Genomic DNA, 25398 nt, shown 5'->3' with positions numbered 1-25398 from the left:
TAGTGAATAGTGAAATTTTATTTAGCTCTAATTAATTTTTAGGTAGGTAATAACTACTTAGATTTATAGCGACTGAATGGTTCAACAGTAATTAGTAGTGACAAGGGTTTGAATCCCGGCTAACTTTTCCCGACTCTATGATATAATTGGTGTACCAATGTACATAGATTAATTTTATAGCCCCGTTTCTCCTTAATTACTTATCGGAAGTAAAATTTAATATACTCCACCCCACAAATAGAAAATACTTTATCTATTATGGCGTTATATAGTGTTTATAATTATGGATTTGCTTTGATTATAAAGTGTATTTCATGCACTAAAGTATATTTTGTTTTGAATTAAATAACGACGAAGTTTGCAAAGTATTTGCAATGTTGGCCAGCCACAGGTATCAAATTGACACGTATGCATTCATTTCATAAAAAAATCAGTACAATGAAATGTAATACTTGTTTCCTAATTTCCAACGAATATTAACTAAAAGGTGAGTCCCAAGATAATTAAAGGTCTTCGGCAAAATAACTTAGTAATCTTTTGTTACAGTAATGTTATAGAAACCATAAATAAATAAAACAAGCGCAAATCAAAGCTCTACATTCAAGACTAAAGTAGAAGAACTTTGGCATTGGCAGTGAAGACGACACGACATAAACCGACCAAGGATAAGAATAGCTACTGCTAACAATACGAGAACGGCACATTTTATTTTATAATGAAGTCGGAACCTAATAAAAGGACTCGTGGAGTAATGGCGACATCGCAATCCCAGTCTTGGCAGCCATGCCGCCCCGTCGCGTCTACTCAAATAACTTCTGTGTTACTCTTGAAACAAATATTAGGCTAACAGTTGCTCGTTTGAGAATATGCATAAGCATGAAGTTAAGTCCTACTCTAGGACAATTCGGGCAATTATAGCTCTGCATTCCATAATCAACTTTTTGAAAACTTACAGTAGTCCACTGTTACTTGTCAAATGTGGGTAATCTTAGTGCATGGAAGTAATTAGTACTTACGAAGTACCTATTACTTCCATGTCTTAGTGCATTTATTCTGTCTGTTGTCTTATAGTAAGTACCTAATAATATAGAATGCATTGGTAGTTACAACTTGTTAATTTAATAAGAAAATTTGCATTAGCATTAGCAGTAAGTACGTCATCTTACCTACTTTAATGGAACAAGATTGGCTTGTATTTTATTAAATATTAGTTTATACGTTAGTACGATCTATTTGCGGATAAAATGAGTAAGGACCTTTGCACACTAACATCAAGGTTTACGACTGAGTTCTAGGGAAGGTCATTATCGTCGTGATCTTGTGACATGGTTTTACGTGATGCTTTTTGATGTCCTTGTGGACCAGCGTGGTGGGAAATGGTCCAAGCTTAGGAATTGAATTAAGTCCTTCAGGAAATCAGGATATGCACAAAGGTTCCATTCGAGAGTGCTAGGTTAACCACAACAGAGAATAGAATAAAATAAAGGTCGCGATTGTAAATCCAAACTTCTAGGAAGAAATTAGACTGTAGTTCTGCCTAAACTGACAAAAGAGCCTTTATGGTTAGTCGCCCCGTGTCAGGAGGGTTACTCTATACTGACGAAAAACGAACGAACGAGAGCTTTCGTGCAATTAGCACGTTTAATACCATGAGATAGAGTCGTGGCAGGCGCGGCAGCTCTCCGAAACGTTTCGTTCATATACCTACAGTGTGTTGCAAAAAGGGTATACTTAGCCGAAACCTACATGTGCAGCATGGTATACCTAAGCCCGAAACTGAAACGTCACGTGACTTTTTGCTATGGAGAACGTGTTTTTTTCGCGAATTTTGAAATTCTGATTTCAGTTTCGGGCTTAGATATACCATGCTGCACATGTAGGTTTCGGCTTAGTATACCCTTTTTGCAACACCCTGTATAGTTTTTTGTTATATAGAGTAACCCCCTGTCTGCAGTGTGTATCCCGGTGTAAGTAGTTGGGGAAGTTTTTATTGAGTTCCCCACGTCGCCTCCGCGGGGAACCCCGCTGCTGATTGCGAGCGCAGAATACATTTGTCTCTGTTTTTCTGATGAACTCGTCAGTGGAAAGTGAAGTTTGGGGTTGAGGTCAATTAACTGGACATAACTTTTTAAGATGTTTTTTTTATTAACTAAGTATTATTTATCTGTAGTATCCTCTACCCTTCTCCTGATTCTTAGCTACCTACAGCCCATTGTCAGCCAAATCGGTTCAGTCTATTATGTAATAGATAAGTATCTACTTTGTTGAAGCAGAAATCGAATAAAATTCTCGAAAGATTGTGATTGACCAGGATTCACCAAATTGCAATTGCAACAAAGTCTTCGCACAGTTTGTAAAAGTTCCAGTGATAAATCACATGGCAATGGCAGGTGGAACTTTTTCATTGCCCCCGAGTATTTGGTGCATTGTATTCCTCTAGTTGTAAGAACATATCTCTTGAGAATGTGCAATGCAGTCTTCTACATGTTATGTATTAACTTACTTAGATTTAAAAAGCGCACGCCTTGAACCAAATCCCGAGAGTAAACTGTTTGCCAACTTTGGCGGAAATTTAACTATTTTCAGTATTTACATAAACTACATTCCTCGTTTAATATTTGATATTTACTTAAAAAAATATCGTGATCTTATTTTATCGAGTTTTGGATTCAAAATTTACTTAATTAGACACTAATTACTTCGTACATTTTATTTCGTTTCCACTTCACAATAAGGTGCCTGTTTAATTTGACGTTCTTGGAAGCACACGCTTTAACTATTCATTTTAAAAGCTTCAATTTAAATTCGCCACCTCTACTCACTGCAGTGCTAATCTACAAATACCGTTATTCAATGAACGCAGTAAAAAACTCCAAACATAGACAACGCATTCTATAGACACGGCAGTTTATGCCCCTGCGACCAGGCACAGTTGCAGTACCGCCGCTTCCGGTCACACTACAGACCTAAGGCTCCATTTCAAAGCCTTTTTCAACTCTACGACCGGAGAAGTAAGGCTTTATATGGCGTGACTATGCCCGGTCCGCTACTTCCGAATGTGTGTTGAATGTCAATCTTGGTCGCCATTGTTAAGTGTTTTAATTAGATCTATGTCAGAGAACGGTGTTATGTCAGTGTTATTGTTAACTTTTAATGAACTTAACTGTGAAATCTTAATTGGGCCGTTTACACTGGGAATCCGCTGGTTTAAGGAAATAATCCTAATCTTACTCACATGAACAAATTGTAACAATGAAGACATTTTTCTTTTTTGTGACTCTATAGTCTCTCTATGAAACAATGGCTAATTTTAGTCTCCGCGAAAATACATATAAATAGTTACTGTAATTTATATTACGACTCACGTGCCCATACTCCTACCTCATTTACTAATCAATATTCGATTTTCAAATCTCATCCATTCCACGTCACTTCCGGTCGGCTGTTCCGAGCCATTTCTCCAATGATGAATGGAGCCTTTATCTCACAGAGTAAGACACTATAGAAAGATTGATTTGACGTGTTTAATAGCTGTGTAATTACAGATTAAGCTGTAATTGTTACGTTCATTGTGTGCGGATTGAAAGTGTTCTATAACTTTTGAGTGTAGAGTTGTAACTTATTAGAAGTGGTAAAATTAGAATAAGCTCGTCTTCCTTTTCTGGCTACAACTTTTTATCGTGAACTGTCTGTGGTATGTTTAGTGCCAATTTCTCCATTGTCGGTTATCTAGCCGACAGGGATTGATTTATAAATTAAACGTCATCTCCATATAAAATTCATGACGGTGTGTCAAAAGTTAACCACTACTCCCTGGTTATGCTCTAACCGAGAATGGAGAAATTGGCACTTATTTTTTCAGTGTGTTCTAAATGAATGTATTTTGTATGTACAGTGTAAGTATAAAATCCTGAAAACGGAAGTGGATTCTAACCAAGTGTCAAAGACCGTATTTAATTGAACTGTTATATTGATTTAAGGACAAATGCGTTGAAAAGCGTGATATTTTATTTTTTTAATGTATGTAAATGTAAGTAAATAACTGATAATGATAAAAAGACAAAAAGAAAAACTATATTCGGTAACTCATCGTTAAAACATTACTTATATTTTTAAATTAATTCCGTGGAAACTAGCTTTAACCAATAATAAGAATAAGTTACAACTAATTTGCACCCCGTAAGGGAGTACATTTGTACAAGGCGTGAGTGCGTGTTTTTTTAATTTGCAAAGCGAACTTTAATTTCGCCAAGTCTATTTTCTTTTTAACTCTTGATTGGCAACAATTAGCTCTAAACCCATTCACGATGCCGATAATCTTACACAAGAACATTAGCGTCCGGTGATATTGATTGTCGAATATTATCGATTATTACGAGTTAGTTAGCAGTTTAGACGACCGAATGGCGTAGTGGTTAGTGACCTGACTACTGAGCCGATGGTCCCGGGTTCGATTCCCGGCTGGGGCAGATATTTGTTTAAACACAGATATTTGTTCTCGGGTCTTGGATGTGCCCGTAAAATGGCAATAGGCCCGCCCCCTATTACATTGGGACTAACATAACACTCTGGCGAAAAGTGGGTGCAGCAATGCACCTCTGCCTACCCCGCAAGGGAGTACATTAGTACAAGGCGTGAGTGCGTGTTTCTGTTTCTAGTTAGCAGTTTCTATCATATTTACGTGGTGGATTAAAAGGAAAATATTGTGAGGAAATTCTGCTCCGATGATGGATAGAATTGACGCTTTATACTTTAAATATTTAAAACCACTTACTTAAAATTTTGCATTAAAATAAAAAAGGTTAGTGATTGCTATTGGACCAAATTCACGGTCGCCTACTCTTAGTTCCAAAAATGCAATCTAGCTAATAGGTATAGGTACATCTATAATGGTATATGTACAATATGTAGTATACTACTCCATATACTATACGTAGGTACTTAATAAAAGAAAAAAACACCACAAATGAGTACCGGACTTCACAAAAAGTCAGCACAAGATTGAATCTAATCAAAAGCCAAAAAAAACAGAACTGTTAACCCAAAACACATGGAGTTCGCAAGAAAAAAGGTTACCCTGTCAAAATGAAAAGACAAATTAGCGTTCTTGGTTGTGAACGAACGGTATATCGACACAAATTTGTTGATTGTTACAATATAAACCGTCTCCTACCAGTTCTCAGAGAATAAAAAAACACATTAATTCACACCTTAGTCTGGTATGGGTGAATTTTTTTAAAAAGTAATTCTTCTTCATATCGTGCCGATGACAAACAAGAGCTAGACTAGGGTTTGTCACCGTGGCGTGGTGACAATTCGGATTGACATACGGTCAATTAGCTGAGTCGAAATTTTGTCACCTACTTTACACTCACGGGCAATGAAAAAGTTCCACTCACAAAATGCCGACACCAAACGAACCCATGAAACCAACCAACCAACCAACCAACCAACCCATGAACCCAAATAATTCATTTTCCATAGAAACTTTGTTGGTCACGTGACATTTTACTATGGAGAGTGACTTTTTTTTTCGCGAATTTTGAAATTCTGATTTCAGTTTCGGGCTTAGATCTACCATGCTGCACATGTAGGTTTCGGCTTAGTATACCCTTTTTGCAACACCCTGTAATGTAAGTTGGCTGCCGAATGTAAACTAGAACACAATACATTATATAGGTACTTAATATACTATGTAGGTCAATTTGAATTTACCTTACCGTACAACAATCAGAAACAACGGATCTAACAACTTAAATAAATGAGAGCATCAACATTTCGCATGTTCTTAATGCGAGTGATACTTCGCCCACGACCTATCCTCACAAAGGTTGGCGTATGGCCCAAAGCAATTTGCTCCGGTTTCATATCAAATTCTAACGGCCATGTACCACGATCTTGCGCCCAGGCATGGGCTATAGATACCGGAATCAATATAAGTACCTATATGAAGTTTGATGTTCTTTCTAGATATAAGATGAGATGTCTTTTTGTTATTGAATAGGTGTTAGTTTGTTTGAACAAAACCGCTCTTCAAAAGAAATGTATATCATGATCGTAGCAAAAGAAACAAAAGAAGGTACTTAGTAAAAATGTAAAAAAAAAAAATACCTAGAAGGTAGCTAAGCCAATAAAATAAGGTATTAAGGATAAGGAGTGGTAAACAAAAGTAGGTCTCGTATCTGTAACTTTACACCTTTGTGTAGTTGATATTCAAATAGAGCCTGCGACCGTGGCCGTGGGAAAGCCTATTAGAATTGCAAAAACAGTAAATTTGACGAAATTCGTTATTTTAAACTACTGTTCCCACAGAGTAAGCAATGAACATAAAATTTGTTTGTTAAGACACGCTATAAATGTCTTATTTACTTAGCAACTTAAGTTTTTAACTTCAAAAGATTATCTGAGGATGCAATCTTCCCATTGATTACTTTCAAGTTACTATGAATTTACGTAATTAGATATGTTTAATAAAATTACCTCAGCCATGACTCCATCCGTTTTAGTTTTACCTTCTAAATAAACACTTTTAGATAGAAATAATCTAAACCCGAAATTCTATTCCAAATACCCACTTAAGAAGCTAATTACATCCCTCTTCAACAGTCAGAGGTTAAAACCAGTCTTGACCTCTAAGAATAAAAGAAAATGACTTGCCAATTCACAAAACAGAAATGTAATAACAAGTAACACTTTACATCATATATTTTTTAAATCTGGCAGTTATTTGCAGTGCAGTACACCGCTCGCCTCGTTACACAACAAAGCCACTGATGCACTTATAATGGTCAATATTCTCTGACTGTGACCCTAATTCTTAAAATTGAATTTGTGCCACAAATAATTAATTGAATAGACTCAAACAGACTTGTTTTATTTGTAAATATTGTAGAATTCAGTATAATGAAAGAATTTGTTAAATACGATCCCACAGTGCTCCCGTAAAATATAAAAAATAAGCATTTATATAGTATATATAAAGCATTTACAAATATTACATACACAAACAAATACATCCATAATATATGCTCACGACTGTAATCCCCGAAGGGGAAGTCAGAGGTGTCTCGCAAGCGAGTCACCCGCTTTTCTCTGTACATTTGTACTCACGTGATTGAGTACAATGCACTAAAGTTAATGCACAAATATTATTTCCTATATATTAAAAAATAAAAGTAAGCTCTTACATGCACTAGAAGTTAAGATTAAATATAATTAAGTTATTTACGTCCAAATTAACTTAAACCTGAACAAAGGTTTTGCCCGTATAGGTAATAGGTACAATGATGAAGTAGACGGCCCTACAATGGAAAACCAACAAAAACTTACATAACATGATGTAATGCAATATTGTGCACGTCTGGTCAATTTATACTATCAACTGAATAACGTGGAAACATTCTAGCCCTACCAAATAACAAACTCAAAGACGTAGCAAAACAAACGAATTTAACTCTTAATCTCAAAGAACTTGGGATGAGACTGCATGCAACTACAAAATTGCACGAGTAAAAGCCAGATACGGGTTGAAATTCAAGTACAAATATGGTTATGGATTAACTAAAAGCTAGGTTTACGCTCAGATAATTCAGAAATATAGTTGCAATGCACAAATACGTCATGTTGTCGCACTTATTATTTATTTACGCACTGAATAAGTAAACTTGCTAATGTTGGATAATTCTTGTTTATGACGTGGTTTACAAGAGATGGTGTAATTTTCACTCGGTTCCATGTTAGATAAATTCTAGTAGAGGCAGTTTCGTTTGGACTCTTCCTGAAAGATTTTATGGCATCATTAGAATAGTAATCGTACTTCAGTCGCATACTTAATTGGTCTATCTAAATTTATATAAATTTATAATGCGGATTCCGCATAATTTATTGGCACTTAGGAGTATCAGTTTTGAAATATTTCGGCGTTGTTATGGACAATCGTTTCCTCCTAAATCATTCGAGAGATAAGCTAGAACAGTTACGATAATTTCTCTGAACGATCGATATATTATTTGGTAATCATTCGTGACCATTCTTGAAGCACCTGCTAAATCGCGATTTAGTGCATTATGTAATGTTAGTAAGTGAGTATAATGGACGATGTGATTTCCTTTATCGAGTTGTCAGCAAGATTGAATGGATTTGCATAACATAGGGTCTTTATTACTTACTGTTTTCATGTGGATAAGTTATTGTATTCCTGAATTAAGATCCTCCCTGAGTGTCGTGTCAAATGGGCAGTCAGCAACTTGCGCCAAACATGGCTGGTTACTATTTTAAACCTAAAACCTAGTCCTAATTGACTAGTTTTTGTCACCGACTTAAAGACGGCAAGCTGATTTAATATGATCAAATCGTCTAGCGATAAATTAAAAAAAGTTCGCTTTACGAATACTTGAGGTACCTACTTAATATTATGGTGTATAATGTATTTTTTCACTATACTACCAGTATTGTATAAATACCAATTTTACATACCTCATACGACCTCTTCTTAGAAATTATGTAGTAAAACGGGGTGATTTGTTAATTGAGTGTTTTGATTGGATAATAAAACCAATAAATAAAGTGTTCATGACATTTTTGGGTAGCCATGGTCGGTCCCCGTAGCCATGGAGTGGTCGAGTAGTCTCCAATAAGAATTGGATGCGGCATCGTTATGGACCGCGAAGACAATAATAAGACCTTGGGCTAAAATAAAGCTTTAGCTACCTATGGAAATTGACATCGTGTCAAGGGTTTAAAGAATCGTCTTGTGTCAATTGTTTTACTTTGTTGATGGCTTTTTGTCTTTTGTGTGCTGATTGTCACAAATGAGGTTTTAAGTAAATATAGAAATAAGTAGGTACTTATCCTTCTTCTTTAATAGCCTCTTCACTAAAAACACTATAGTTACACTTAGGTAATTTTAATAAGTATTATTACATAGATGCGCTCAGTTCTGAAATTTTACAATGCGAAAAAAAGACCAACATAACATACCTAAATACATATATGGTAATAATCAACACTTTGGGTGGTATCGTGGTATGGTGGCATTAAAATGCCGGATACTTTTGTAGTTTTTTGCAAATCTCCGATATGGTGAAATCGGTAATGGCTTTCTATAATTGCAGACATAATAACAGTAGGCTATCGAATCCATCAACATCTGCGAAATTTTATTCCCAAAAACGTGTTTTTATGTCTTTCTATTTTGGCAACAGTTATTAACATACGGATAATTACAGGCCTACGCAAAACAAAAGGAACATCATTTAAACTTTTTTTTTCTCCGTTTATTGTTTAAACTTATTTTATCTATTCACTATCGACAATACATTCAATCGTGTTAGGAACGTCTAAGATTTTGTTAATTTACGCAAACGCAAAGGTTTGTTTTTTCATTTGTTTCATCATGGGGTCAAAATTAAGTTTGCACACTACATTGGTACATGCTACTACGGCTACTAGTACTAGGTTACTAGTACGGCTTTGATTCGGCATATATTAAACTTTATTAAATGGAAGTCCCGGACGATTTTGCTGCTGACCTTTAGATTTCAAATCGTTTACAATTTAAACTAAAAACCGATTTTATGCCATCTTGACATCGATACAACTTCTTGGAATCAATCGACAACGTCTCAATCCATGGAATACAAAAAAGAGTAAAGCAAAACGACCTTGGTTTTCGGTAATAATTTCATGATGTTATAATAACCGCTAGTCTGTCACAGCCCGCTTTGTTTTCGCAAGATCCACACGAATGGCCGAAACCGGCGTACGCGCAAGGCCGAAAAACCACCATTAAACAAGCGAAATTACACCCTATAACTAAACAGCTAAGAGCTACGCCACGGCATAATTAGCTTCAACTGTTTCGTGTAATATCCTAACCCGTGACGACTATTGTGATATCATAATAGAGAAAATAATAATTGTATTTCGATTTAAGCCGACGACGGGATTTATGAAATTCTGGTACATGTAGATTAGGGTTATATAAATTTGTAACAATGGCGTGTTGCTTGTATTGTTATTGAATTTCTAATAATTTGTATGCAATTTAAAAGAAAACCTTATAAACCTGAGTTCCATAGGCATACCTATTTAGGGATTTCTTATCTTTCCCACCCGTGAAATTTACAGCACACACCCGTATAGTTAATAGGCTGAAAGAACCACGTTTCAATGAAATCAAACTCAAACTCCTTATTCTAAGAACATAACATGAATCCCATTCTAAAGAAAAAAGCACATTTCTAAATTCAAATATTTTACAGACCCAAAGCTATAGTTCTAAAATGGTTCTAAATTCAAATGTTTCTTTTTCCCAGATCATGCCACCACCCGCCTGGCGCTAGCGGCGATGAGCGGGCGGCCACCGGGCGGGCAGCGCTGCCACCTCATCCTACAGCGCTGCCTCGCTATCCAGCTCGCCAAGCCTGGCAATGCGCCCGACGACTTCTGGATGTATGACAGCGGCTATCTGCTGTTCCAGGTAAGCGCTTTATGCTGTATGAGTCGCCAATTATAAGGCGATGCTACGAGTATCTTTGTAACGGGTAAATTATGGTAGAGATTTCCTAAATTAACTATGAAGAAGAAGACATACACTTTTTGAGGTATTGGCATTTCACTCCGTTGTTCAGTTAGCATTGTCGGACTCTATCTACGAACACGGTGTATTTTTCGGTAAGTTTTTTGGTAAAGCTAATTAACTAATTATACTTAATTAATTAATTAATGAGAGATTACTTCAAAATATAATAAAATAGAAAATCTTATCATTCTAACGTTTTAGATGGGATTATAAAAAACATGTTATTGTTTAATTATATTTCAATTTCTAATAGTGGTTTAGAAAGGGCCTGTCTCATAAAAGTCATAAAACTTTAAAGGTAACATTCGATTAGTGAAACACATGTTTCGCTGATAAATCTATCAAAACATTGTTTTCCAAACAAGCTGTAGGCGGTGCCTTTAATCTGTAACATATTATGTATGAAAGTAGGAGCATAACTTTATTGCGCCAGTCAAAGGGCCTTTTTAAATCTCAATCTAAAATGGCTGTGGGCTGCCGCATAATCCACTTAAGAAAAACTCTTTTGATATCATCTCCCGCGCATTACGTAAGTGAGTTTTTTTTTCTTAATTGTCATAGTTTAAACCGCCTCGCATTATTAGGCATCGGCTCCAGCCGGCCAGTAACAATTCGCGGTTCTCACGAAAATCTCTCGAGCTAGGAGGAAAGCCGCAGGTTATCTCTCAGATTGGAGATAAGGCGACAAAGGCGAGGTGGGACCTTACAATACATCATTAAATCGGATTACTTACTTACTTGAAAGTGTGACAAATTAATCTCGAGTGCAACAATGGCGTTTCAATGTTTTATGGATTTTGTGGTTTTATACGCAAATGGATATGGGGCTAGTGTAGAGTTGTTGTTTGGTTTCTCTTCCGCAGGCTATATGGCCGTAGGTCTGTAGGTATTCTCAAGTGAATTGATATTGTTTAATATTATACTAAGTTAGTAGTTTTACAGATCATTTTGCTTCCGACTAAGAAAAAAATAAACACTAATTAAGTATTGACAGAAACTAGCAAGCTAAAAGTGTGAAATTTCATAAGGTATTTTTTAATTACTTACAAGTAATTGATTAACACCATTTCCCGATCACGTACAATTATCAAACACTGATTCCAATAAAACATATCTAATCATCTGTTGAAAACCACCTTGTCCTTGTTAGCAGAAAGCGCGCCGAATATTTTATTATGTAATTAATAATTGCGAATTGATTGATTTGCTTTGAAATCATATTCGAGACCTTGATATTCGTTAAACAAGCACTTTATTCGGTCAATCATTATAAGTTGGAACTTTCTTAGAAAGATCTCTAACTACTATTTTATTAGGAGAGACGTGAAACTTGAAAGCTCTGCCACAAATTGCTCAATAATTAAATAGTTGTGGTGAATATATCTTCTCTGGATACGTGTTATCATTATCACTATTAAACGTTTATCTAACTACCTATTTATAGATTTTACGAACTCTCCGGGCCTTCATAAAATTTACTTAGTAGTTTTTTTTGTGGACACACAGTGGAAATAACAGCAGTGAGGTAAAGAACTAGGCAATTAAAATAATTATATGAAAAAACAAACTTAAAAGATTCACTTTTCAAAAGGAGATCTTACCTCAAACAGGTTGCGCTCAAGTACCTACTTGCACCACAAACTCCGTAGTATTTATTTATCGGTGGCCATATCTTCGGGATAATACAGGCTGGCAAGAAACTGCCATACTTAGCAACAATGTAAGCGCACAAGGAACAGCGCAAGGCAGTTATTATTCTGAGGCACGATGTCCCACGGTGGCGACGGAACGCTCCATTCTGCCGATACCATCGGCCGGAGGAGCAGGAAGGAGGTCCACAATCACTGGCTGGATAGAGAATGACATGTAAAAGCGCGCCAATAGCTCGTTCGGAAATTTGCAGCGAATTGTTATTTGATCTCATTTAAGTTTAGAAAACGGATGGTTTATCATCATTTCTGATCAGTAACTGAAAATAGATTTGAAAAAAATATGTTTTTCTCTTTCTCTAGGAATGTAAGTAACGGTGATTTGTGAACAATTTTTGAACCTATCTTCACTTCATAGCTTCGTTTGTGTGAAGATAAGTGAACAATTTGTCACGCTGTGTACCGACATAAAGGTAACCGTATGTTATGCGCATGCCCATTATCTAATGTTCGTACATGACATTGACATTACGCACGTCCGAGTCTGTCGCATCACAAAGGAATCGACATAAAACACCAAATCTGGGGTAATGATGGACTGAATGAATGTGTTGTAGTGTAGGAACATACATCATTTTGAAACGAAATATCGACTTCGACTCTTCTACAAATTATGTAGCTCTACGAAAAGTAGCACACCCACACAAACGTAGTTAATTTCATCTTAGATTTAGGTTTTGCTGAAAGTCAGTACACACAGGTCTTGAGAGATAGGAAGAGGTGGACTAAGATTTTAGATGAAACACAAGTAACGAGAAGAAATAAATATATTTGAATTTGAAAATCTTATGTATTACTATTGCAATAAATAATGCATGTCCGCTTCCGAACGGTCGATTAGTCTCGGACATACAAACAGACACAGTGTTAAACACAGCCAACTTATAACACCCTTCCTTCTCAGTCAGGGGCAGGGGTTCCGAGGTACTGTCTAAAACCTGTGCAAAATGAGGTAGCATAATGTTATTCGGTATTATTTATTAAATAACCAATCTTCTTTGATATTTACCAATGTAACGAAATGAAGGTAAACCATTTACAGATATGTGCGTGCAATATTTTAGCGCCATAATTAATAGAATTTAAAGACGCCACCCAATATTTTATATTGTGCTTCAATCTTAAGTTGTGCAAATAAAATCGATGGCTACCGAGCATGATATTTTTTTTGTCCAACGGTCTCAACTCGCAGGAAATCGATACCAACAATCTGTATTAAATGAAAAATGTAAACCTTCTTACTTACCGTCTGCAACGTGGTAAGATTGAAATGATTAATGTAAATTATTTTAAAGATATAATAAAGATAAAGATATTATATTTATATTTAAATTATATATTAATTATAAAGATATTATATTTAAATTTTTCGGCACTAATCACAGTTTACCAAACGATGACTTGACATGTTGGAGGAGAACGTAAGCATACTTATAAATAAAATGAAAAATAATAATATTATGTATGTTACGTATATATTGTACCCGTTGGCATAATACTAGTGTCATCCTACCCTTCGTAAGCCTACAAATGAAAGCGCGTGAACCTAATTCTAATTAAGAAATCAAATTATGAATGAAACATTCCTACCATTATGAAGATGGTCGCGACAGCACACACGTGAGAGATAAAGCAAGAACCTCGCGGAAACGACAAGGAAAAACCAACAATGAGATGAAATAATACTCGTATGTCTTCAACTATTTCTCAATGGGAATACGTCTGTTTCTATTTAGATTGAAGTGCAACAATCTTATATGATGACCGGTGAAGGTATCCGAATATATTTATGTCAAACTTATAACACTACCACCACCCTAAACAGTAAATACTGCTGTCTTAATCAAAATCCTCCTTTTTGCATCGCCATTCTGTGTCGAGTAATAAAAACGATATTATATGTAGTTATGTGTATTTTAGCTTTTATTTAGAACTCAAAATGTTATTTATTAGTGCTCGTATGCTTATATTTATTTACTTTATTTGGACAAACAACAGTAATAAACAGAACTTAGCAAAACATAAATTACAAACACAAAATACATAAGCTTACTACCTTAAACGTTTATCACTAAAACATATATGTATTTATAAAAACATATGTGATACTAATACTTTTTTTGTTCGGTAAAATTATTCAGCCTACCTTACTTAAAATGAGGTTATTTATATTAATCAATGTGCAGTTAGCTTAATATTATGTTGCAGTAACATTGTATAAATCAGTAAATTTCGAACTCGGCCGATTGCCTTCAATTAAGTCGATAGATCTGAACGCCCTCTATATCATTAAATTACGCTGTTCATGCAATTGCATAGTTGAACCATATTTACACGAGTTTGTCCGCTAATATAAAAGCCGTAAAGGCGTTTATAAATGTAATGTGCTACCAGTTACAAAGCAGTGTTCGTTATTTATAAATTTACGGGTGATATCATAGAGTTGCAATTTACACTAGTCATTGGTTAATTTATGTGATGGTTTCTCGTTTGAAGACACCGAAAGAAGATGATATTGGTATTATGTAGGTAATTGTTACTACATAAATAGGTAGGTAATTAAACTTATACATGTGTGATAATAATTAACCAAGAAATGGCCACCGCTAGATAAAATAAAAAAGTATACCTAAATATATTTTTTCATAATTATTTTAAACCAAAATCTTTAGCTGACTTGTTTAAATTTATAAAAGGAACAACAAATGTTTCTAAAAATATATTCAATCCTTTCCCTTCATTAGCCATTACAAAGACAAGTGCAATGTGTACATGAAACTATTCGTATGTCTGTTTGTTTGTCTGTCTAATGGGCACCCCTCTGCGTTTGTTACTGAGTTACACCAACTGCAGTATTGTAGCGGACATGTCCAAAACAACACTTCGGATTATATTCCGTAAAACGAGTGTCTGAAGAGCTAAAATCCAAGTGCAAGCGTGACATTGAATGTGTCCTCTACTGCATATAACATAACTCGGCGAGATAAACATAGTCCATTACTGTAGCTGGCAGATACAGGCCCAAATAGATGTTGCTAGAATTTTCATGTAAATTTTATGGAAAGTGCTTCTGATGTTTGTTAGAATTCCTGTTTTACAGGACATTGGTTATGAGCCGGTTTTATAATATTGCTGCTACTTGAATACCTGTGTGTATGAATTTGTTTGAAACATAATAGGATAGTTTATGTTTTGCCAATCACCTAAAAATGCAACTAAGGATATGGAACTTGCCGTGTAATTGGTAGAAGTGTTAGACTTCAACATATCATATTTAAAAGAATTAGAGCTTCTTATCCGTTCTTTTCATGTAAATACTTACATTTGTCTGAGTATTATTATAATACAGTTAGTAAATGATAATTTATGAATCGTTATTATCATAGCAGGTCATTTCGACAGACTATAAATAATTTAGTGATGTAAGATTTCAAGTGTTAAAATTATTGCATCCATGTTAAATGTAATAAAACATATGTTTGCCACCCAAGTATATTAATTTTGATGATGTTTCTGGTAATAAAAATATGTGTTAGATATAATAATATGAATTTATTAGTAGCACTGAGGTAAATGCGGAAATAATACCTACCTTAAATTACTTGTCAATTATGTTATAGTTACAGTATACCATCTTATACGTAGATAAGAAATAACATATCTGAAATAACTGGCGATAAACATTTTTTTTAATAACAACCCTTTTCACGATTTATCGTAAGTAACTGTAATTATTTATGTAGGGATGTAATTATCTCTTAAATATTTTTTTTTTTTTTAACTTTGACTAAATATTACAATATATTATTAAGAGATAGTGACTTAAGCCTAATAATAATGAATGTTACAAACTAAACTACCTATATATTATACAAACTAAACCTATGTACATAACTAAAACTATATGTAGAAGAGACCTTCTAAGCCTGGTCCCTGTGAGAGGGTTCCCAACACGCTTCTTAAATATAAGAAACTTTGAACAAAACAAGACATACTTAATTATATTATACTGAATCGAATTTATTTATCAAAGTAAAAGCTTTCACTTGCAGTATGTATAGCGTATATCCATTGTTTAGCGCTAAAGCTCTCCCAAAGTTTGCTTCCTATTAGCCGCATTTGTTAAATAAACTACTTTCATCGTAATTAATACACTCAGAATGAAATACATGCAGCGTCATGCAGCTAATGATGCGTGTGCCAAATGATAACAAATCATTAGGGACTGTTAAAACAACTTATCATATTGAACTCTATGACTAACGTCATTAGAATCAAATAATGACAGCTACAAATATACTTTATCGTATTTGTATTGAAGCATTTGTATCTTCGTTATTTGAACACAATGTTACAAATATATTCAGTGTAGTTTAGTCGATCATGAATTTATTGATGAAGGAAAGCTGCTTTATGGGATTTTGTTAGTAAATGTTATTATAATAATTTCACTGTAAGTGTACCTAATTAGAATATTGTCGGAGAGAAAATGTATGTTATACTTACGTAGTGCGTAAGAAAGTCTACAATTTCTAATCAATCAATCAATAAGCCTCTTGCTAGGCTATCGGATGCGAATTACTGTGTTCATATTAGCACATTTGATCCCATAGAAGGTACATTATATGAAAATATATATTGAGTTATCGTGTGGGCAGTTTATTAAATATTATTTATGTAAATATTTTTTGTACGTTTTAGTCAAATTAATAACTAATAACACTTACATTAAAATTGATCAAATGTCGCACATTCTATTAATATTTTGACTGGGCCTGTTCAATACTTGGGCTGTTCCGGTCAGCTACAAACGGCCAACAGAGAACAAACACTTTTACCCACTTGTTCAGAGAAAGGTGTTACGCAATCATTACTATTGGTTATGTGTATCGTCGTAATTATTTTCTTTTCAATTACAAAGTAAACGTGGTCATAGGTTAGATTTGAGATTGCTGGTTTGTAATTGGAATGGTGTCCTTTTGTTTTTGTCGGGCAGGTGGATCTATGAACTATTTGAACTACCTGCGATTAATCTTAATTAATCATTCATTTTGTTGTTGTTTTCCGTTATTGCTGCAATACAATTTTCAGATGAATTAAGTTGCAGTGTGCTATTGGTGAAATATTGAATTACGATTTCAGTAGATGTTGAAACATATGTACCTAAGTTCATAAGATCTATACCCCACGGCGGTGTGGAAAGGTGTATTAGATTGTATTAAAATTGACTATAAATTGATGCCATTACATTAGCACCGAGTAGATAGGTAGGATAATGTAAAAATCGTGTTAGAGAGTGTGGTCCGGCACACGACAATATCTGGGAGGCTTCGACACCGACGCCCGCGGCGGGTAGTTGAAAGTTTAGCTTTGTTTATCGCGGGTCACAGGAACTCTAATCGATTGCTTGTCAACGACTTTCTAGTGCGAAATTAGATATGGAATGTGAATATATTCGGCTGTTATATAAATACATTGACGATCAATGAAAAAGCTCCAGTGACAATACTGACAATAGCATCTTATTATACTCCTAAATGTAAAAGACTAGCTTCTTGATGAGTTTCTTGCCTAAGACTATAAAAACATATAAGCAGAAGTAGTGTTGTAAAAATAGACTGAAAAGTTTATATTGGAAGTGTATTTTAGCAAAGGTTCATACTATCTAGCAGGGCTATTGGAACGTCCTAAACTGTTAAAACTTGTTATAAAAGATTTTCGAAGCTTTGGGATTTTCCAATAGTCTGAAAGTCTAAGTTCGTGAACCAAGATGGCGTCGCAGTTGCAAACTTGTCCACTTGCAATCTAGTGGAGGCACCATCGAGGAGCTTATGATTGGCTATCTGAGCGAAGATAGTTCCTACTACAAAAGCTCCATGGAACGAATGAAATGGCAGGTGGAAGTTTTTCATTGCCCGTGAGCGTGAGTGTAATTTTATACATTTTATATGGATGGACAATTGCTTACTCTTACACGGCAAAACGACAGTACCATTTTTTATCAATTTTGCTATACGAGATTGCTACGTGAATTAGCCATTGATTTTTAGCATCACCGAAAAAGGTGTAAACCGATAAAACACTAATTTAAAGACCCTGAATGATAATTGCACAAAGAAAAATAACCATATTAAAATTAAATTAATATTTCCGCATAGGCCTTCATAATCTTCATATTAAAATAATCAATGAAATGTAGGCACAAAGTAACAGTAGACAGGGTATTATGTTATGTAGAAAAAGAAACGTGTAATTCAAGAGCCGTGGCAATAGACAAGAGACACCAAAGGTGCTCACTCAACTGAAAACTTGTCGTGTAGAGGTTGATTTAAATCAGAACTGCTGACACGAGCCATCAGTTGGCGCCGCCGAGAAAAAATAGCCATTGGATTTATTCATTGAAATTTAATTACTCACATTTGAAGTTATAATATAAGTACACTCACGGGCAAAGGAACAGTTCCACTTACAAAACGCAGACACCAAATGGCCCCAATATTTTAAAACATTTAATAGGAATTTTGAACAAAATATTTTTATTTTTAGTTGCTAATATTCTGATGCGTCGTTAAATGTAGTTAAATATTGCAAAAAGCGTAATTAAATTAGTTTTCAGTTAAGAAGTAATTTGTTGAGTTTCTGAATGGAACTTTTTCATTGCCCGTGAGTGTATATTGTCTGTGTTTATAAAATCAGAGTATCCAATGATATCATTATCAAAGTTTAAAAACTTAAACATTATACCTACCTGCAAATTTTTCTCTATAAGCTGCAATTAAACTTAAAACTAGGGCAGTCAGCATGTATCCTAGTTATGTAGTTCAAGTTGTTGAATAAAGTTTTATTGATTGTAAAGTAGATTTGCCATTTGTGTGAAGTGAGAATTTACGAATGGTCATAAAATTTTGCTCTGGTCTCCTTTTACAATAACCTCAGGCCATAATATATGTTAAACCCAAATGTTATAGAATAAGAATAGTTACTCTGATAGAGAATGTGTTCCTATAAGTTTGACATTACCGACAAATGAAGATTGTAGGTAGTGGTTACAGATGAACATAATAAACGTTTCATAACCCCATTGATAAAATAATGGTTACTGACACTGTTAAAGTAATCGCAAAAAAACCAAACAGGATATAACAAGAATTAAGATTGTAGGTATTTTCTTACATTTAAAAACACATTAAAAGTACGATATGCAAGTATGTTAGTGGGTACGATATTAACACGGGCGAGCCAACAATTAAAAATGCAAATTTTGAAGTTACAAAATTTTATTTAAATATCTTAGCCACATACCTGCAGCCTGTCTTGCCAAATGAAAGTTACATAAAAACATTAAAATTTGCCACAGCTTATAGTTAGTAAGTACCTACCTATATTGAATATATTTTAGGTTCTATTGAATCCTCACCTAGTAATTTATGAGTCGAACCAACTACTAACTAACTTATAATTAACCAGACAGAATTTTCTTAGAAACCATCTTCATTGTTCATAGCACTTTCCCATCTGCCCATGCAGCTAATTATTTAATCTTTGCTCGCGAATTGCAAAGAACAATGATGTTATTACGGCAGACGGGTCACTTGCTAAAGGTCAATGAAGGAATCATTATAATTAGTACCTATGACGGTTTTTTTGTAGCCGTGAGAGAAACGTGTTTCTTTATGTCATGCGATTGATAGGAATTAAAATATAATACCTAATAAACTCTATCCTTTCAGATTTCGTAATAATTAGCCACTTTTAGTCGCCTTAAGTATATACGTAGGTACATTATATACTTAAGGCTTAATTAGTAATTAGTAAACGTATTTTAAACTATACTTTTTTGCATGAATTTATTTATGAACTACTAGCTGTTCCCGTTCGCTTCGCTTCGCCTTAAAAAGTTTTCCCGTGGGAATCCCGGGATAAAAAGTACCCTATGTTCTTTCCCAGGGTCTAGACCGTATGTATACCAAATTTTATTCAAATCCGTTCAGTAGTTTTGGCGTGAAAGAGTAACAGACAGACAGACAGACACAGTTACTTTCGCATTTATAATATTAGTAGTTTATTTATAAGATTAGGAAAAACAAAAGAAAAAACACGCACTCACGCCTTGTACTAATGTACTCCCTTGCGGGGTAGGCAGAGGTGCATTGCTGCACCCACTTTTCGCCAGAGTGTATGTTAGTCCCAATGTAATAGGGGGCGGGCCTATTGCCATTTTACGGGCACATCCAAGACCTGAGAACAAATATCTGATAAGATTAGGATTAGGATGTTAATATTTCATCTCTTGGCACTTGGCACAAATTGAATAAAAACCACAATTTACAACATTCAACTAAACCACAGTACAAATGAAATAAAAGGCGAACTCAGGACAGTAAGTCACGTCTAACCATTATGCCACTTCCGTATGTACAGAAAAATAAAAAAGGCCTAATACCTCCACTGTATGACCATAAGAAACCGGCCTTTTTGGGTCGCCATGGCAATTTGTAGCGTTTGCAACACGCGAATTCAGAAAGGTATCTTTGATTGATGAGCTGGTCATCTAAAACTGGGAGTAGAGCTCGTCAAATATTAAGTAAGTGATATTACGCTATTTCAATTATGGTTCTAACTGTAACTGGTTGCAAACTGTATCATAGTTTTGATGTTTAAGGTTGTTATATGTACATCCCACTATACTGTATATCCCAGAATTTGAAATACCTTCGATACTGTACTGCTACGGTTACTTACTAATCTTTGTAAACAGTTTGAGATTTTGTTAGAGTAAGCTTGAGCTTTTCACTGTGCTATTTTTTTACAGGTGTTATATGAAAAGTTTGTTATAGAAAGTACCTAACTACTATGTACATATAAAGCAATATCGTAGTTAAGTCATATTATGATGGTAAATAAACAATTTATGTTATAGTTGACGGTTGTTAATAATTTATTGGTATTACAGAGTAAAGTGATGATGATAAATCATGACATGATTAAGTTACAGTGTAGTATTGCTACTTCGGTTCTTACTTCACTGCATCCATCTTCTGGTTTCATAGTTTCATAACCTTAATTAAACCACTTCAGAGTTTTTGCTGCACAACCCATTATGATGATCTCTAAATCATTTCATCTTCATTTACCTCAGACAAGCACTAAATCAAGGAAAACTCCTGCCCGACTATTACTGGTTTTACACCTACCCATTTCATCCAATATGAGATTGCCAATTAATTTTGTCATAAAGTTTATTAATACAATTTTCACCCACTTGGTGCCATTCATCATGGCTGTAACGAGGTTTCCTTATCCGTCTATATTAATATTGGCAAGTGCATTTACCAGACACTGAAGACCCCTGGCCCGGATGGAACCCTACTGTTATTTTCACAGGAACCCTGTTGCGTAGGGAGCTACGTACACTGGTCCAAATCGTCAACAACAGTCTGTATGAAAGTAATGTTATAAATCAAGTAACAAGGCATTGTCAATAGGTTTTTGCTATTACCAGAACAGTTGGAATTAATTGTGTATTTTGAGGCAATATAGATCTGTCAAGTTGAAATATTGGTTCGGGTTTGTGATAAGCAGGTGGTAGCCACTAGTGGATGACTGATTTATGTATTATTTTATTTTTCACGAAAATATGAACTTACTATGTGACATCTGTAAACTACAACTTATGTTAACTAAATTATGTTTAAAAAGTTTTCACCTAAGTATATGATTTTGATACAGAGTTTGATTTCGGTCGACGTAATAATATACACGAATACTCTGAGATTACAGCGAACTACAGCCCAGGATGTATTTAACCCACTTACTCCTGAGAAAACTTTTTTCATAGCATTGAAATAAAATTTTACAGGCTTTGTAATAAGGCTATAAGTAATCACAAAAAAATAATAAAAAAAATCTTGCCATCCCGGGAAAGCCGGAAAATGGTGTGTCGTAAAAGACACAGTAGGAGAATCTACTACCTAACATTACTAGAAATGAGTTTTATTTTGACAAGACAAAAAATTATAACAAATAATTATATATATCACTGATTTATTTAGAATAACTTTACAGTTGGTATATTTATAAAACAGTTAAGTAAAGAAATATCAAAACAACTATAATTAAAAAAAAACTAGGGTGTATGATAAGCTTCAAAGCATGATTTCGGGTGTAGTGTAGCATTGCATTTTACACAATAAAAGTTTGCACTTTTGTGACATAAGACGCATCTCAAACGGTCTTCTCTATATCTTACTAAATGACCTTGGTGGTTGTACTGCAATACCCCAGATAAAGATTGTGATGGCCGTCCGCCTTTGTGACCATCAGTCTTCTTATTGTTTTCAATGAGACTTACAGCAATGTTTCTGCGAAACTTGAGATGATCCCATACTCCTCTTCTACCGTGGAACAACCACGTATCCACTATACAACAGTATTCCCAAAAAACATTTCATCTCCCTGGCTGTCACGTTACCTTCATTATTCTTTTTTGTAGCATATAAGTTAGTAAATTCCACACGAATATTCAAAACTTCTTCATCAAACATGCAATCAAAGTAATCAATAGGATGTTTATCACCACACTGGTCAGGATGCTGTGGGTTATGCCAATCACTGTGCGTAGGCTGAATATCTCGTGAACTCCAAGTATATTTAGTATTTTTGAAGTTGATCGCAGTTGGAGCATTTGCTGAAGTACTAGGTTCAGCAGTTGAAACTGGGTCATCTATTTGTCCTTGAAGCGAGGCTTGTGAAGTAGAAGCACATTCATTTTCAAAATTTAGACGCCGCCTTTTGTTTACTTCGGCTAAGGATAGATCATCTTCACTCTCCCAACCATCACAGCTGTTATCATACTGAACCTGAGCAGCTGCCCTTAGTTGAGATCCGGGCAAGTTTTGGAGTAACACCAAGTCTTCATCTCCAGAATCTTCATCGGTTACCTCAGCATTACAATTTTCCGGTGGCATTATTGTTATAGAATCTGGGATATCATCATCGTCATTTTGCGCCAATTCCTCAATAATCTCATTTAGAGAAAGTTTCTTTCCAAACTTCCTGTAATGAAAACAATTGACATCAATAATAGCAGTTCATTTTCCTACTGTATCTTTTACGGAACATGAAAATGATTTGAAAAAAATACATATAAAATAACCTAAAATTATTTCAATTGTTTTACAATGTGTATGGGATCAAATATTAATTATGAATAAATATATTTATTTTATGCTTCATAAAAATATATATACACTTACCTTGAAGTAGCCATTGAAATATCCTGAATATTCACAAGTTATTTTCCACAATAATTAATAAGTCTAGCTCAAAATCACTAACGCCCATTTAATAAACTGTTTATCAAGCGCCAACTTCAGTCGGAGCAAAAATAAATAAAACTACCCGCAATTTTTTATTTTTTTATTTTGTTGGTGTGTCGTTTAAGACACAGTAGGAGAAAGTGGGTTAAAGCCTCGTAATATTATTATAAGGCCTGCAATCAATTAAAAATAAGTATAATGTTAATAATTAATTACTATATTTAAGTGTTTCTTAATAATACAAGTTAAGTCAGCTCAAATCGGCTATCTCAAAGTGAAATATTAATTGTTTTTCGATGTGTTTTTGTAATATATAACTGAGAGGAAGCTATTTAACCAAGATTTGTCACGGTGGGTATACAGTAGGTTCTGTACATATTCAATGGAGGTATCGTACATTTCATGTGTTTCGAAATTTTCGTTCGCTGACCACAATTTCTAGAGGAAGTTACTTATGTTATTAAGACATACGGTGAATTGGTGTTTTCCGCTCTTTCTAATGATTATAATATTATTAATTGATTTCGTTTATATTTTTATGAGAAGATGATTTTTAATATTTACCTAAGTAGCTGGGTATATTTTTTTTCTATTTGTTCTTATTAATGCAATCGCCATAAGATCTTGTATTACCTATAATTATGAGCAAAACAAGAAATTACGAAACCTAATTTATAAACTCTTTCGTTTAGCGTGTTGTTCAAAATACACCACTAATTTAGCCAAATATTATAAATATAAATTTTGAATATATTCCTTGTTTACATACCTTCATGCACAACGGCCACAGATTCAGATGAAGAGTGCTACTCTGTGAGCGGTCACTGACCGTGTCGGCGACTGTACATGTTCCACGCGTGGGCTTATTTCGCACGCTCCATACAAGTTTAGGGTTGCCGATTTCGGCATATAGGTAGGTATATGGAATACGGAAAGCTATAGATCGCATCGCATGTCATTGGCATGCTTTGGGAGAGCCCTACGTCTAGCATGCAGGTATTAAAACTAATTCTGCTGCTTTTTCTAGCCGTCTGAGCAACAAAACGCCAGTACTGAGTTAAAATGTTTTTGACTTCATTAAATTACAAATATGGATAGGTAAATGTCCAGAATTCAGGTTGTTGTTATTTTTGATAATCAGTTGTTTCCTTTACGCCACTGCACCCTGAAACACATCCAGAGGGCAGAGTGTGTTGGCTTTCATTAGAAGGTATTTATCAATTCATAAACGGATGATGGTTAAGAATGTTTTTATAAAATATTTTGCTTGTGGCAGCCCTGCCCGTCAAGGACACCCGTTTCGCCGTCACTTCTGAACAGATTCAGCAGATCTTAATCTCAAGAACTGTTGCGGTACATTCCGTAATAGCCGCTTGAGAATATCTACTTAATAAAACTACCTATTTTCTGGTTTTTGTGAGAAAAACAGCCGTTTTGGAGACAATACAGAAGCGGTTCTTAGGAATCCTGGCGGCTAACTGTTGGTAGTATGAAGATGTTTGCGATTAGACTTACTACGTAGTTTTGCAAACGGACATTAAGTGTTTTTTTAGCTTTTGTAATGTTTCTCTAGAATTGTTGCTTAAAGCATCGTTAAAGTTAAAGTAACTTAAAAAAATACATTTCAAAGTTATTCAAATTATCTTTGCTCAAATCAGTATTTTGGTATCTTCCTGCTCTTATAGGCGAAATAAATGTTACCAATAAGACAGTATTTTATTAAATCTAAGTTTAAACATATGTCTACAAGTTACGTGTAAAACTGGAAGGAGGAAACGCTATTTTCCTT

General features: G+C 34.6%; 1 protein-coding gene across 3 annotated transcripts in view; it reads left to right on the top strand.

Moving 5' to 3' along the window:
* LOC105385723 (putative uncharacterized protein DDB_G0282133) overlaps window positions 1–25398 on the top strand; it is a 113553-nt gene that overhangs the window by 18599 nt on the left and 69556 nt on the right. For all 3 annotated transcript variants that reach the window (XM_048629306.1, XM_048629305.1, XM_011556145.3), the window contains exon 2: window positions 10317–10480. In XM_048629306.1, the coding sequence (XP_048485263.1) occupies window positions 10349–10480 (132 nt within the window). In that variant the 5' untranslated portion in view covers window positions 10317–10348. The remainder of the gene's footprint in view (window positions 1–10316; window positions 10481–25398) is intronic.

The sequence above is a fragment of the Plutella xylostella genome, chromosome 22 (genome assembly GCF_932276165.1).
Source record: "Plutella xylostella chromosome 22, ilPluXylo3.1, whole genome shotgun sequence".
Taxonomy (NCBI): Eukaryota; Metazoa; Arthropoda; class Insecta; order Lepidoptera; family Plutellidae; genus Plutella; species Plutella xylostella.
The sequence above is the reverse complement of the archived record's forward strand: the minus strand, read 5'-3'. Positions and strand labels throughout refer to the sequence as shown.